Below are 15,256 nucleotides of genomic sequence, written 5' to 3'. Positions count from 1 at the left end.
CTGCCAGTCTATCTGTGTTACAAGATCATGTACCATATTCCCTGTACTACATGCAAATATAACACCTTCAGTCCTGCCTTCATCACCTTTTTGATTTTGTTAACATTTCATCTCATCCCACTGACTGCAATTTTGCCATTTGATCTTCCTCACAGTCTCACTACACACTGCTTTTTTTACACACCTTCATCCTCGTTGCACAGCTGTATTTTGCACTGTTACTTTTTAATACACACTTTGTATCTTTTTTGTACCTCGATGTTTACATTTTGTATTTTAAAGTATATATTTCTGACTGAGCAACTTTGCAACAATAATTTCCTTTGGGATAAATTAAGTTTTATCTTATCTTAGCTCAGTCCTATCACTCCGGTTACAACCGCCTGCCAAATTAGTTTTAGTTCTTCCCAACAACTCCAGCAAACCTGCCTGTAAGGATATTGGTCCCCCTTGGGTTCAGGTGTAACCTGACCTTTTTGTACAGATCTCCAGAAGAGATCCCAATGGTCGAAAAATCTGCAACTCTGTCCCCTGCACCAGTTCTTCAGCCACACGTTCATCTTCTAAATCATCCTGTTCTTACCCTCACTGGCCTCGTGGCACAGGCAGCAATCAAAAATTCACTCGCTTTAGGTCGCATCTGGAAATTCCAGTTGGTGGACAATCTCCCTCCACCCCGCTCTAACATATTGGGAAATCATGTACTCAGCAGGTTACAGCAGTGGTTTGCCTTTGCCTACTGCCGGGTGAGTCTAAAGAGATCACCACCTCTTGCAGTGGATGACCAGGACGTCCTAGTGCCTTGTCATGCTCCTAGCGCTCCACAACGCCTGCTGCCCTACCTTCTTGACCGTTGGACCATTAATCGGTCTCCTCCGCTCCATCTGCCAGGGCCAGACTTCACACGCGGGGACAGGCAGATCCCCTACCTCACCGAGGGTCGAAGACCCGTCAGCTACCCTCACCTGGTTTGGCCCGTCTGCCGAGACGGTTTACCGGGGTTTGGCTGCTGCGCATGCTACAGCTACTTGGAGCCATAGTTGAGAGCTGAGAGCCAGGTGGGGACCAAAAGTGGATGAGCTGCCCTGAAAAAGGGCACAGCAGGCCCCCCCCAGAGGTGCTACCCCTCCCTAGACACCCCATACACCCCAATTGAAAGATTACTACCCTATAGTTCCTACTTTTCAGCTCACTAAAAATTTTGCATCTGTCTTAAGACACCAGCAGTAAGCCAGATATTTGAGAGTATCAGGAGACAGGATTGAGAGTTGTCACTGTAACTAAGAAGGAGCCTAGGAAGCTGGAAGTCTCAAAGGTACATAAGTCTTCATATTCTTTTTATTTTTTTATTACAAACGAAAAAATCAAAAAAAAACAGCACATCTACAAAAACCACGACCTTAACAAAATCTAATTAAATATTGAGCAGCAAAAGGGAGAAAAATATAAAGGCAAAAGTAAACATACACAGCAGAGCTGCATTGCACCAAAAAACCTCAGTCCTCACCCCGTAAGAAAGTCCAATACAGGGCCCCAAATCCTTTCAAAGATGTCCTCTCTATCCTCATTACGTAGTCTCAGTCTCTCCAAATGTAAAGTATTTGCCAGTTCTCTCAGCCACAGATCGTACGTAGGCACAGAGTCAATTTTCCACATTTGCAGGATTAACTTCTTAGCAATCACCATGCCAAACAATACAGCCTTTTTTTTCATACTTATTGGCTGAAGAGAGGGAGCTTGTTGCTCCAAGGATGGCTATGAGCGGGTCTGGTTCCCACCGCTTCCCAAAAGCCTCAGAGAAACAGTGAAAAATACTTTTCCAGTATGCATAAAGCTTACAACATGACCAGAATGAAGGTGACAAGTTACTGTTCACAGATTTACATCTATTACAAACTGGTGAAGCATCAGGATGGAAACTCTGCAACTTTTCTTTGGAATAATGAAGTCTATGTATTGTTTTAAACTGTGTAAGTCAGTGTCTAAAGTTGACCGCACAATCATGTATACTCTTTAAACACTCATCCCAGACCTCCTCTGTCAGCTCCATACCCAATTCATCCGCCCATGCCTGTTTAAGACCTGCAGTATTCACCCGAGCTCCATTATGTTGGATCTGATAAAAATAGGATACCGCACTACGAGTAACAGGATCAAATTTATTTATTGCCTCCAGGGACTCATGTTTGTCTAAAGCTTCGAAGTTAGGTATATATTTCCTAACATAATCTCGAATTTGTAAATATCTGAAAAAACTAGATGCAGGGATATTGTAAACTGCTTGTAACTGCGCAAATGAGGCAAAGTTTCCATTACTATATAGGTCAAAAGGTACATAAGTCACCTGGACCAGATGAACTACACCCCGGGGTTCTGAAATATGAATAGTAAGCGATTATAAAGGAATTAGTATTAATAGTTCAAGAATCACTAGATTCAGGAACATTCCAGAGGACTGGAAATTTTCAAATGTCATTCCACTCTTTCAGAAGGGAGGGAGACCAAAGAAAGGAAATCATAGGCCAATTAGTCTGACTTCAGTTGGAGGATGTTGGAGTCCATTATTACGGATGTGGTTTCAATGTACTTGGAGGTACACAATAAAATATGCTGAAGTTGGCATGGTTTCCTTAAGGCGAAATCTTGCCCGATGAATCGGTTAGAATTCTTTGAGGAAATAACAGGTAGGATAGACAAAGGTGAGTCAGTTGATGTTGTTTCCTTGGATTTTCAGAAAGCCTTTAACAAGATGCCACAGAGGGTGCTGCTAAACAAGATTAGAGTCTGTAGTATTACAGGAAATATGCTGGCATGCATCGGAGATTGGCTGACTGGCAGGAGGCAAAGCGTGGGAATAAAGGGTTGCGGGTCATACGGAGGATAGGTGGAGGCACATGTAGTGATGGGGAAGTAATGAGTCTGCAGAAGAACTTAGACAGATTAGGAGAATGGACAAATAAGTGACGGATGGAGTTACAGTACAGGGAAACGTATGGAGAGAAAATTCAGAAATCCGAGGTGCAAAGGAACTTGGGATTCCTGTGCAGGATTCCCAAGGTTATCTTGCAGGGTGAGTTGGTGGTACGGAAGGCAAATACAATGTTAATATTTATTTCATGAGGACTAGAATGTAAAACCAAGGATGTAATGCTGAGGCTTTATAAGGGAAAGGTCAGACTGTACTTGGAGTATTGTGAGTAGGTTTAGGCACCTTATCTAAGAAAGGACGTGCTGGCATTGGAGAGGGTCCAGAGGAAGTTCATGAGAATGATCTCAGGAATGAAAGAGTTTGTGCATGAGGAGTTTTGTTGGACTTGGACCTGTATTCACTGGAGTTTAGAAGAATGAAGGGGATATTGAAAATTAAAATGCCCAGATAGAGTGGACTGGAGATGATGTTTCCTATAATGGTTAAGTCTAGGACAGGGGGAAAAACCTCAGAATAGAGGGATAATAAATGAACCATAATGGAATGGCAGAGCAGACTTGATGGGTCAAATGGCCTAGTTAATCTCCTATATCTGATGGTCTGAATGCTGATGCAGTATGTAAAATCTTCCTGATACACTGACTTTTTATCTAAGGTTCAATTCACACTATACCCGAGGTATAAAGTGTATACACAGCTTAATAGACCCAAACATACACTGTAGAATTTTGTTAGAAAACTGATAGCACCACAACCTATTCGTCATTCTTCCAGTCTGAGCACCAGGGTTGTGCTTCTATCCAGTAAGTAGTGCGATATTCAGTAATTGAAATAAGGTTGCTGAAAATGTATTGAAATATTGAACTATTGTTTTTCAGGTATAAAAGAAAACAACTGGTAGTTATTCCTCAGGTGAGAAGATTCTTCACTGACAGCTATTGCTGTTGCAGAAATTTCAGTGTTTTTCTTTAACTCTTATAGTTGTCATTAGAATCTCCCCTTGCTTCTCATCTACAATAATGAACTGATGGCTTTTTGAATTGCCTGTTGAAAATTAGATTATTGGCCTAGAATGTATGCAGAGGTATTGTATATCACTTATACAAGGAAACTCAGACCTGTTTCCCAGTATTTTGTTGTCATTCAGGTGCTGTGCCAAAGGTTGCTGCCAATTTTCTACCAATGACAAATGTCACCACCTACACAGTTATCTGGCAAATGTACATGTTTTTCTGCTTGGCAATATCTGATGAGTAATGTGTCAGAAGGACTAGTACTGAAGACTAAGGCTTTTACAATTTAGATAATTTACTTTCATGAAAACACTGAAAATATTCTTTTTAAGCTTACTGACTAAACAATGATAGGTAGGAAAGTGAATTGTAAAGAGAACAAAAGGAAGCTACAAAGTGGTAGAGATAGTTTAGGTGGATGAGTTAATATCTGGTAAATGGAGTGTAATGCGGATACCAATTTTTTAAAAAACATATCTAATAGGTTAGAGATTGCAGAACCAAAGTTACAGAGTGCATGATTCACAAAAGCCTACTGCACAGTTACTACATAAAATGAGGAAAGTTAATGGAATGTTACTTTTTATTGTTGGGGAGATAAGATACATATGTGAATACAAGAAATAGGAGCAGGATGGGCCAGCTGGTGGTGCAATGACATCGGTGCCAGACCCAGGAGCGGAGGTTCCCGGGGTTCAAAAGTAGTCGGGTCCACCCCCAAGTACGCTTTCCATCCGTGCCGGTTTGAGTGTCGAGATCACAACTCGACCTCGTAAAACAAAGGGAAAATACTGCGAAAATGTCTGTGTGAGGAGTGGCTCGCCACACAGTCTCTCTCTCGCTCTGCACCTTGGAAAAAGCCATGAAAAATCCATCATCACAGACACGCAGACGCGCACGCATGCACAGGCAGACGCACACGCACAGACTCGCACGCACGCAGGCACATGCCAAAAAAAAATAGGAGCAGGAGCTGGCCAATTGACCAATCAAAAGTGCAGCACTTTTATCAAGAGAGTCGAGTTCAACAAAAACAAATGACTTGCTGATTTTGGTATTAAAGTCTGCCGCATCACTCTTTTTCTGAATTCTTTGACTGAAGAATCAGCAACAAGCTCTCTCCCACAACAACAGAAAGAGAGAGAGAGTAAGATTCAGGTACAGAACCCTCAACAGCTGACCCTCTGCTCCTGATGTTCTGTTTTCTACTGCGATGCCTCATACGATGACACTGGCATAGGATCAGCTCATCCCCAGGGCAACTCTTATCTTCTAGGCCAGCGGTCCCCAACCACCGGGCCACAGAGCATGTGCTACCGGGCCGTGAGGAAGGGATACGATTTGGTCAGCTGCACCTTTCCTCATTCCCTGTCACGGCCACTGATCAGCCAGTACGCATGCGAGGTCATGACCCGCGCGCCATCCGTGTCAGGGCGGGAAGGCGATCAACTCCTCGAGCTTGAGAATGACGACGGGCTGAAAAGTATGTTATACATAACATCTCTGCCGGCATTCTGGATCAAAGTCAAGGCTATATATCCTGAGATAGCCACGAAAGCACTGAAAACGTTGCTTTCATTTCCAACATTTTTCTGCGAAGCAGAGTTTTCTGTAATGAATGCAACGAAAACTAAACTGCGGAATAGACTGGACATCAGGAACCCCCTTCGAGTATCGCTGTCTCCCATCACCCCTCGATAGGACCGTGTTGTTGCAGGGAAACAAGCCCAAAGCTCCCACTGATTCAGCGATATTGGTGTGTTGCAATGATTTTATATATTCATACGGGGAAAATATGTGCTATGCGTTTAATATCCAAATATTACTTGAAATGTTATGATGCTATTGACTTAAAAGTGACCTATATAACCATATAACAATTTCAGCACGGACAGGCCATCTCGGCCCTTCTAGTCCGTGCCGAACGCTACTCTCACCTAGTCCCGCCGACCTGCACTCAGCCCATAACCCTCCATCCCTTTCCTGTCCATATACCTGTCCAATTTTTCTTTAAATGATCATATCGAACCTGCTTCTGCCACTTCTACTGGAAGTTCGTTCAACACTTCAAGCTCCCCGATAATTGACTTATCATTATATCCATGCGAGGAAAATATGCGCTGTGTGTTTAATATTAAATTCGTCAGATAAACCCTTTTAGAAACAAAATTGAGTGTATTACCCACTTATCACCTATATTCCGGTAGTGATTAACACCCATCCCCATGAGCAGAATCGCCAAAAAGGATTTGCTTTTTTGCGGGGGGGTGGGGATCGGCAGGTCACGATGCGCATGCGCATTGATGCCCGCGCAAGGCTTCATGGTCATTGTAGTCTTTTGGGTAAACAACGTATCCGACTGCTACTCTTGTTCGTTGGCAACCCTACCCCCCCCCCCCCCCACCGGTCGGCCGGTCCGCAAGAATATTGTCAATATTAAACCAGCCCGCAGTGCGATAAAAGGTTGGGGACCCCTGGTCTAGGCCACATTCTTGGGATATTGAAAAATGGCTGGTTGGTGAACCCTGGATGCAGGTCCCATCGCCACAAAGTTTGAGTGTAGCTCCCTATCCATCTTGAAAAGGAAAAAGAAAGTCATTAAAGGTAGAAACAGAGAGTAGGAATAAAGGGATCCTATTCTGGTTGGCTGCCAGTTACCAGTGGTGTTCCACAGGGGTCCATGTTGGGGCTGCTGCTTTTTACATTGTACATCAACACTTTGGATTATGGAATAGATGGCTTTGTGGCTAAGTTTGCTGATGATACGAAGATAGCTAGAGGGGCCGGTAGTGCTGAGGAAACGGAGAGTCTTCAAAGAGACTTGGATAGATTGGAAGAATGGGCAAATGAAGTACAATGTTGGAAAGTGTATGGTTATGCACTTTGGCAGAAAAAATAAACGGGCAGACTATTATTTAAATGGGGAAAGAATTCAAAGTTCTGAGATGCAACGGGACTTGGGAGTCCTCGTACAGGATACCCTTAAGGTTAACCTCCAGGTTGAGTCAGTAGTGAAGAAGGCGAATGCAATGTTGGCATTCATTTCTAGAGGAATAGAGTTTAGGAGCAGGGATGTGATGTTGAGGCTCTATAAGGCACTGGTGAGACCTCACTTGGAGTACTGTGGGCAGTTTTGGTCTCCTTATTTAAGAAAGGATGTGCTGACATTGGAGAGGGTACAGAGAGGATTCACTAGAATGATTCTGGGAATGAGAGGGTTAACATATGAGGAACGTTTGCCCGCTCTTGGACTGTATTCCTTGGAGTTTCGAAGAATGAGGGGAGACCTTATAGAAACATTTCAAATGTTGAAAGGCATGGACAGAGTGGATGTGGCAAAGTTGTTTCCCATGATGGGGGAGTCTAGTACGAGAGGGCATGACTTAAGGATTGAAGGGCGCCCATTCAGAACAGAAAGGCGAAGACATTTTTTTAGCCAGAGGATGGTGAATCTATGGAATTTGTTGCCACGGACAGCAGTGGAGGCCAAGTCATTGGGTGTATTTAAGGCAGAGATTGATAGGTATCTGAGTAGCCAGGGCATTAAAGGTTATGGTGAAAAGGCCGGGGAGTGGGACTAAATGGGAGAATGGATCAGCTCATGATAAAATGGTGGAGCAGACTCGATGGGCCGAATGGCCTACTTCTGCTCCTTTGTCTTATGGTCTTACGGAAATTAAGCTGTTTCCACAGAAGAGCTTGAAGAAGTCGCTGTCGAAAGCCATCATAGCTCCACCCAACAGTGGATAAAAGTCATCTTTTGATCTCTGCACAGGGAGTTAGATGTTACCTTCAAAGACAGTAGATTGTGCTCTCAGGATTGCTACCAATCCATATGCTAGTGAGGCCAGTTACATTTAAAAGATCATTCAGTTTAAAACACAGCTAAAGAGTTGGTGTAGGAGGTAGGGCATCAGACTTTTGGATCATTGGGCTCTCTCCCAGGGAAAGTGGGACCTGTACAGAAGAGACGGTTTACACCTAATCTGAGGTGGACTAATATCCTACAGGGAATGTTTGCTAGTACTGCATGGTGGGGTTTAAGCTAGAGTTACAGAGTTATAGTTGTGGCGCGTGGCCAAGTGGTTAAGGCGTTGAACTAGCGATCTGAAGGTTGTGAGTTCGAGCCCCAGCCGAGGCAGCATGTTGTGTCCTTGAGAAAGACACTTAACCACACACTGCTCCAGTCCACCCAGCTGAAAACGGGTACCGGCAAAATACTGGGGGTTAGCCTCTGACGTCCTATCCGGGCGGGGAGGGGCGGGGATGGGGGAGTCTTGTACTCTCAGCCACTTCACACCACGGAAACCGGCATAAGCACCGGCCTGATGAGCCTATAAGTCTTGGGACAGACTTTTAATTTAACTAACAAGGGGATGGGAACCAGAGTGCCAGAACAGTTAGTGGAGAGGTTGTGGAGACATGTTGTTAATACCTCAGACAAAGTCAGGAATCAAAAGGTTGAACACAGTGTGACTAATGTCCGGAGCTGCATATAACCCTTTGCAAGAAGTATCATAGGAAAGGCAGATGAGCTCAGGGTATGAATTAACACCTGGAATTATGACATTGTAGCTATTAGTGAGATTTGATTGTAGGAGGGGTAGGACTGGCAGCTCAACATTCTGGGGTTCTGTTGTTTTAGATGTGATAGAGAAGGAGGATTTAAAGGGTGAGGGTTGATGTTACTAGTCAGGGAAAAGTCATGGCAGTGTTCAATCAGAACAGACTGGAGAAGTCATCTAGTGAGACTTTATGGGTGGGACTGAGGAATAAGAAAGGTATGACCACATGAATGGGGGTATATTATAGACCACCCAACAGTACACGGTATTTAGAGAGACTGTTGCAAGAAACAGTAGGCTGTGATAGTAGATTTTAACTTTCCGCCTCGACTCCCATACTGTAAAATGATAAGATGGGATAGAGTTTGTAAAATATGTTCACGAAAGTTTCCTTAATCAGTACCTTAAAATCCCAATGTGTGATACTTGATCTTCTATTAGGGAATGAAACAGGACAGGTGACAGAGGTTTGTGTGGTGGAACACTTTGCATCTAGCAACCATATTGCCACTAGTTTCAAGGTAATTATGGAAAAGGATAGGTCTGGTCATCGGGTTGAGATTATAAATTGGAGAAAGGCCAATTTTAATGGCATTAGAAAGGATCTGGCAAGTGTGGATTGGGACAGGCTATTTTCAGGCAAGGGTTAGTGGGAGGTCTTCAAAAGTGAAACTTTGGGAGTACAAAGCTTGTATGTATCTGTCGGAATAAAAGGCAAGAGATATTGAGGCCTTGGTTAAGAAAAATAATGAGCTGCATAGCAGATAGAGGCGGGTTGGAACAAATGAAGTCCTTTTGAGTATATGAAATGCAAAAGAACACTTTAGAAAAAAATCATGAAGGCTTATTTCTTCAGTGGTTTGAACATGGCATAACTGCATAAGTGCGTGGAAGTCGGCCAGTGAGAACAGTGGGAAGAGTTTAAAAGCGAGCAGAGTTGAAAAGGTGACGGTTATTTCTTCAGCGGTTTGAACGGGGCACGACTGTGCAAGCGCGTGGAGGTCAGCCAGTGAGAACAGTGGGAAGAGTTTAAAAAGAAGATAGCTTTACAGAGCAGGCGTTAGTGGGAGGTCTGGGAGACTCCCAGCCTCCCGGATGGCCACATCTGCGCCACGTACGTCAAGCTGCAGCTTCTTAGGGACCGCGTTAGAGGAAGAGAGGCAGGTAGTCACTCCAGGGCCTCGGGAGACAGATAAGTGGGTAACAGGAGAGGGAAGGGCCAGAAGCAGGTTAAAGAGAGTACCCCAGTGGCTGTCCCCCTTAACAATAAGTACTCCTGTTTGAGTACTGTTGGGGGGGGACAGCCTACCTGGGAGAAGCAACAGTGCTGGCATAGAGTCTGGCCCTGTGGCTCAGAAGGGTAGGGAAAGGAAGAGATAAGGGACTCCTTAGGGGGTCAGACAGGCGATTCTGTGGATGCAGGAAAGAAGCACAGATGGTAGTTTGCCTCCCAGGTGCCAGGGTCTGGGATGTTTCTGATCGTGTCCATGATATCTTGAAATGGGAAGGAGAACAGCCAGAGGTCATGGTACATATTGGTACCAACGACGTAGGTAAGGAAAGAGAGGAGGTCCTGAAAACAGACTACAGGGAGTTAGGAAGGAAGTTGAGAAGCAGGACTTCAAAGATAGTAATCTTGGGATTACTGCCTCTGCCACGTGACACTGAGTATAGGATTGGAGCAGGGGGCAGGGATTCAGATTTCTGGATCATTGGGACTTCCTGTGGGACAGGTGTGACCTGTACAAAAAGGATGGGTTGCACTTGAATCCCAGGGGGACCAATATCCTGGCGGGGAGGTTTGCTAAGGCTACTGGGGAGAGTTTAAACTAGAATTGCTGGGGGGTGGGAACTAAACTGAAGAGACAGAGGAAAGGGAGGTTGGCTCACAAATAGAGAAAGCTTGGAGACAGTGCAAAAGGGAGAATAGGTAGGTGATAGAGAAGGGATTCACTCAGACCAATGGTTTGGGATGTGTCTATTTTAATGCGAGGAGTATTATGAAAAAAGCAGATGAACTTAGAGCATGGATCAGCACTTGGTGCTATGATGTTGTGGCCATTACAGAGACTTGGATGGTGCAGGGGCAGGAATGGCTACTTCAAGTGTCAAGGTTTAGATATTTCAGAAAGGACAAGAGGGAGGCGAAAGAGGTGGGGGCACGGCACTTTTGATCAGAGACAGTGTCACAGCCGCTGAGAAAGAGGAAGTTATGGAGGGGTTGTCTACATAGTCTCTGTGGGTGGAAGTTAGGAATAGGAAGGGGTCAATAACTCTACTGTTTTTTTTTATAGACCACCCAATAGTAACAGGGACATTGAGGAGCAGATAGGGAGACAGATTCTGCAAAGGTGTAGTAATAACAGGGTTGTTGTGTTGGGAGATTTTAATTTCCCAAATATCGATTGGCATCTTCCTGGAGTGAGGGGTTTAGATGAGAGTTTGTTAGGTGTGTTCAGGAAGGTTTCTTGACACAATATGTGGATAAGCCTACAAGAGGAGAGGCTGTACTTGATCTGGTATGGTGAAGTGAACCTCGTCAGGTATCAGGTCTCTCAGTGGGAGAGCATTTTGGAGATAGTGATCACAATTCTATCTCCTTTACCATAGCATTGGAGATGGATAGGAACAGACAACTGGAGTAAGGGGAAATATGAGGCTATCAGGCAGGAACTTGTAAACATAAACTGGAAACAGATGTTCTCGGAAACATATGGAAGAAATGTGGCAAATGTTTAGGGGATATTTGCGTGGGGTTCTGCACAGATAAGTTCCAATGAGACCGGGAACGGATGGTAGGGTACAGGAACCATGGTGTACAAAGGCTGTTGTAAATCTAGTCAAGAAGGAAAAAAAGAGCTTACAAAAGGTTCAAAAAACTAGATGATGATAGAGATCTAGAAGATTATAAGGCTAAACACAAAATAATCTGCAGATGCTGTGATCAAAGCAACACTTTCAGTACGCTGGATGAACTCAGCAGGTCGGGCAGCATCAGTTAGAAACGATGAGTCGACGTTTCGGGCTGGAACCCTTCGTCAGGACTGAAGAATAAAAGATGGGGAAGGAGTTCTCCATCTTTCATTCTTTAGTCCTGACAAAGGGTTCTGGCCCGAAATGTCGATTCATCATTTCTAACTGATGCTGCCCGACCTGCTGAGTTCATCCAGCGTACTGAAAGTGTTGCCAGGATTATAGGGCTAGCAGGAAGGAGTTTAAGAATGAAATTAGGAGAGCCAGAAGGGGCCATGGTGGACAGGATTAAGGAAAACCCCAAGGTATTCTACAAGTATGTGAAGAGCAAGAGGATAAGACGTGAGGGAATAAGACTGATCAAGTGTGACAGTGAAAAAGTGTGTATGGAACCGGAGGAGATAGCAAAGGTACTTAATGAGTACTTCAGTATTCACTATGGAGATTGTAGGGATGATTTCAACATTGAAGAGAAGTTTGGATAGGTACATGGATGGGAGAGTTATGGAGAACTATGGTCCAGGTGCAGGTTGATAAGAAAAGGCAATTTAAATGGTTCAGCACGACTGGATGTGTCCTGTGATTTTCTATGACTTTAGTCTCTTATAAACTTGCATCATAAATCCCCTTTAATCTTTTCCCTTCTCAGTTCAAAGTTCTGCTCTCAAATATTTGACATTTCCACCCTAATTCTCAACTTCTTATCTAACTATGCCTCTTGCAATATTTTATTTTATCAGGTCCCATGTTCACTCAGCTTCCCATATTCGACAGAAAAAATGTTGTCCAATCTTCCATTATGGCTCATGGCTCATATTCTCAAATCCAGAAAATATCCTGGAGAACTCCTCCAAAACGTCTCCATCCGACAAGACATAGGAGCAGAATTAGGCCATTTAGCCCATCAAGTCTGCTCTGCCATCCATCACGGCTGATCCTGGATCCCACTCAACCCCATACACCTTCATTCTTGCCATATCCTTTGATGTCCTGACCTATCAGGACTATCAACTTCTGCTTTAAAAATACCCATGGACATGGTCTCCACCGAAGTCTGTAGCAGAGCACTCCACAGATTCAATACTCTCTAGCTAAAAAAAAAGTCTTCTTTACCTCTGCTCTAAAAGGTCGCTCCTCAATTTTGAGGCTGTGCCCTCTAATTCTGGATACCCCACCAAAGGAAACATCCTCTCCACATCCACCCTGTCTAGTCCTTTCAACATCTAGTAGGTTTCAATGAGATCCACCCCCCCCCCCGCTCCCCGCTGCATTCTTCTAAATTCCAGCAACCCAAAGCTGCCAAATGCTCCTCGTATGTTAAACCCTACATTCCTAGAATAATCCTCGTGAACCCCCTCTGGACTCTCTGCAATGACAACACATCCTTTCTGAGATAAGGGGCCCAAAACTGTTGACAATACTCCAAATTCAATCTGACTACTGTCTTATAAAATTCAGCATTATGTCCTTGCTTTTATATTCTATTCCCCTTGAAATAAATCCCTACATTGCATTTGCCTTCTTTACCACAGACTCAACTTGTGAATTAACCTTCTGCGAGTCTTGCACTAAGTCCCTTTACACCTCTGATGTTTGAACCTTTTCCCCATTTAGATTATAGTCCACACTATTGTTCTTTTTATCAAAATACATTATCATACATTTCCCAACACCAGTTTGTCCAAGTTCCGCTGCAGTCGTGTTGCTTCCTCAGCACTACCTACCCCTCCGCCTATCTTCATATCATCCGCAAACTTTGCCACAAAGTCATCAATTCCATTATCTAAATCATTGACAAACAATGTGAAAAGTAGTCCCAATACTGTTCCCTGAGGAACATCACTAGTCACTGACATATAACCAGAAAAAGCCCCCTTTATTGCCACTCGCTGCCTCCTGCCTGTCAGCCATTCCTCTGGTCCATGTCAGAATCTTTATTGTAATGCCATAGGATTTTATCTTGTTATGCAGCCTCATGGCACCTTATCAAATGCCTTCTGAAAAACCAAGAAAATGACATCTTTGTCCACCCTGCTTGTTACTTCTCAAAGAACTCAACAGATTTGTCAGGAAATATTTCCCTTTACAGAAACCATGCTGACTTTCACTTATTTTTATCATTAGTCTCCAAGTGCCGCAAAACCTCATCTTTAATAATAGACTTTAATACTTTCCCAACCACTAAGGTTGGGCGAAATGGCCTATAACTTCCTTTCTTTCACTTTCCTTCCTTCTTAAAGAGTGGAGTGACATTTGCAATTTTCCATTCCTCCAGGACCATGCCAAAATCAATTGATTCTTGAAAGATCGTGACCAATGCATCTGTTATCTCTTCAGTAACTTCTGTCGGAACTCTGGGATGTAGTCCTTCTGGTCCAGGTGACCTATCCAACTTAACATCCTTCAGTTTGCCTGACACTTTTTCCTTTGTAATAGCAATGGCACTCATCCTGCTCCCTGACATTTACAGACCTCTGGCACACTGCTGGAGTCTTCCACAGTGAAGACTGATGCAAGGTACTTATTAAGCTCATCTGCCATTTCTTTGTCCCCCATTACTACTTCACCAGTATCATTTTCCAGTGGTCCAATATCAACTCTCACCTCCCTTTTACTCTTTATATAACTGAAAAAAACTTCTGGTGTCCTTTTTTATGTTATTGAATAGTTTCCTCTCATATTTCATCTTTTCCCTTTTTATAGCTTTTTTAGTTGCCTTTTGTTGGATTTTAAAAGCTTCCCAATCATCCGACTTCCCACTCACTTTTGCTACCTCATATGTTCTTTCCTTGGCTTTTATGCAGTCCTTAACTTTCATTGTCAGCCACAGTTGCCTACCCCTGCCATCTGAGAACTTCTTCTGTGGGACATATCTATCCTGCGTCTTGTGAACTATTTCCAGAAACTTCAGCGACCTCTGTTCTGCCATCATCCCCACCAGTATCCTCCTCCATTCCACCTGGGCAAGCTCTTCTCTCATGCCTCTGTAATGTCGTTTATTCCATTGTGATACTGATACATGTGACTTATTCTACATTCTCAAATTGCAGTATGAATTCAGTCATATTATGATCACTGCCTCCTGAGAGTTCCTTCACATGAAGCTCCCTAATAAGCTGCCCTAAAAAGCCATCTGGCAGGCATACAACAAATTCCATCTCTGGCGATCTGACACAAATCTGATTTTCACAATCCCTTTGCATATTGAAGTCCGCCATTACATTGTGTTATTACCCTTTTTACATGCATTTTCCAGCTCCTATCCTGAACCTTCCTCATTTTTCCCCAGAAACTTGCTCCATTGCTCCACTGCTGTCATCCCTGCCAGCATCTCCTTCCAATTTACTTTCGCCAACTCCTCTCTCATACCACTGTAATTTCCTTTACTCCACTAGAATACTGCTATGTCAGACCTTACTTTCTCCCTATCTAATTTCAAGTTGAACTCAATCATATTGTGATCACTGCCTCCTAAGGGTTCTTTTACCTTAAGCTCCCTAATCACCTTCAGTTCATTACATAACACCCAATCTAGTATAGCTGATCCCCTGGTAGTCTCAACGACAAACTGCTCTAAAACAAATTCACTGTCTTGAGATCCATTACCAACCTGATTTTCCCAATCGACCTGCATGTTGAAATCTCCCATGACTTTGCCCTTTTGACACAGCTTTTCTATTTCCTGTTGTAATCTGTGGTCCAACAGCTTCTGTTGGGAGGCTTGTATATAACTGCCATCAGGGTCCTTTTACCTTTGCAGTTCCTTCACTCAACCC

General features: G+C 43.7%; 1 protein-coding gene across 6 annotated transcripts in view; it reads left to right on the top strand.

Annotated features, from left to right (window-relative positions):
• The window catches only part of LOC134348983 (uncharacterized), a 232,162-nt gene that overhangs the window by 209,658 nt on the left and 7,248 nt on the right, over window positions 1-15,256 (top strand). For 5 of the 6 annotated variants that reach the window (XM_063052804.1, XM_063052809.1, XM_063052807.1 and 2 more), the window contains one exon: window positions 3,808-3,841. The exons of the other annotated variant lie outside the window; for it this stretch is intronic. In XM_063052804.1, the coding sequence (XP_062908874.1) occupies window positions 3,808-3,841 (34 nt within the window). The remainder of the gene's footprint in view (window positions 1-3,807; window positions 3,842-15,256) is intronic. 6 annotated transcript variants of the gene reach the window in all.

This window comes from Mobula hypostoma, chromosome 7 (genome assembly GCF_963921235.1).
Source record: "Mobula hypostoma chromosome 7, sMobHyp1.1, whole genome shotgun sequence".
Lineage (NCBI taxonomy): Eukaryota > Metazoa > Chordata > Chondrichthyes > Myliobatiformes > Myliobatidae > Mobula > Mobula hypostoma.
The sequence above is the reverse complement of the archived record's forward strand: the minus strand, read 5'-3'. Positions and strand labels throughout refer to the sequence as shown.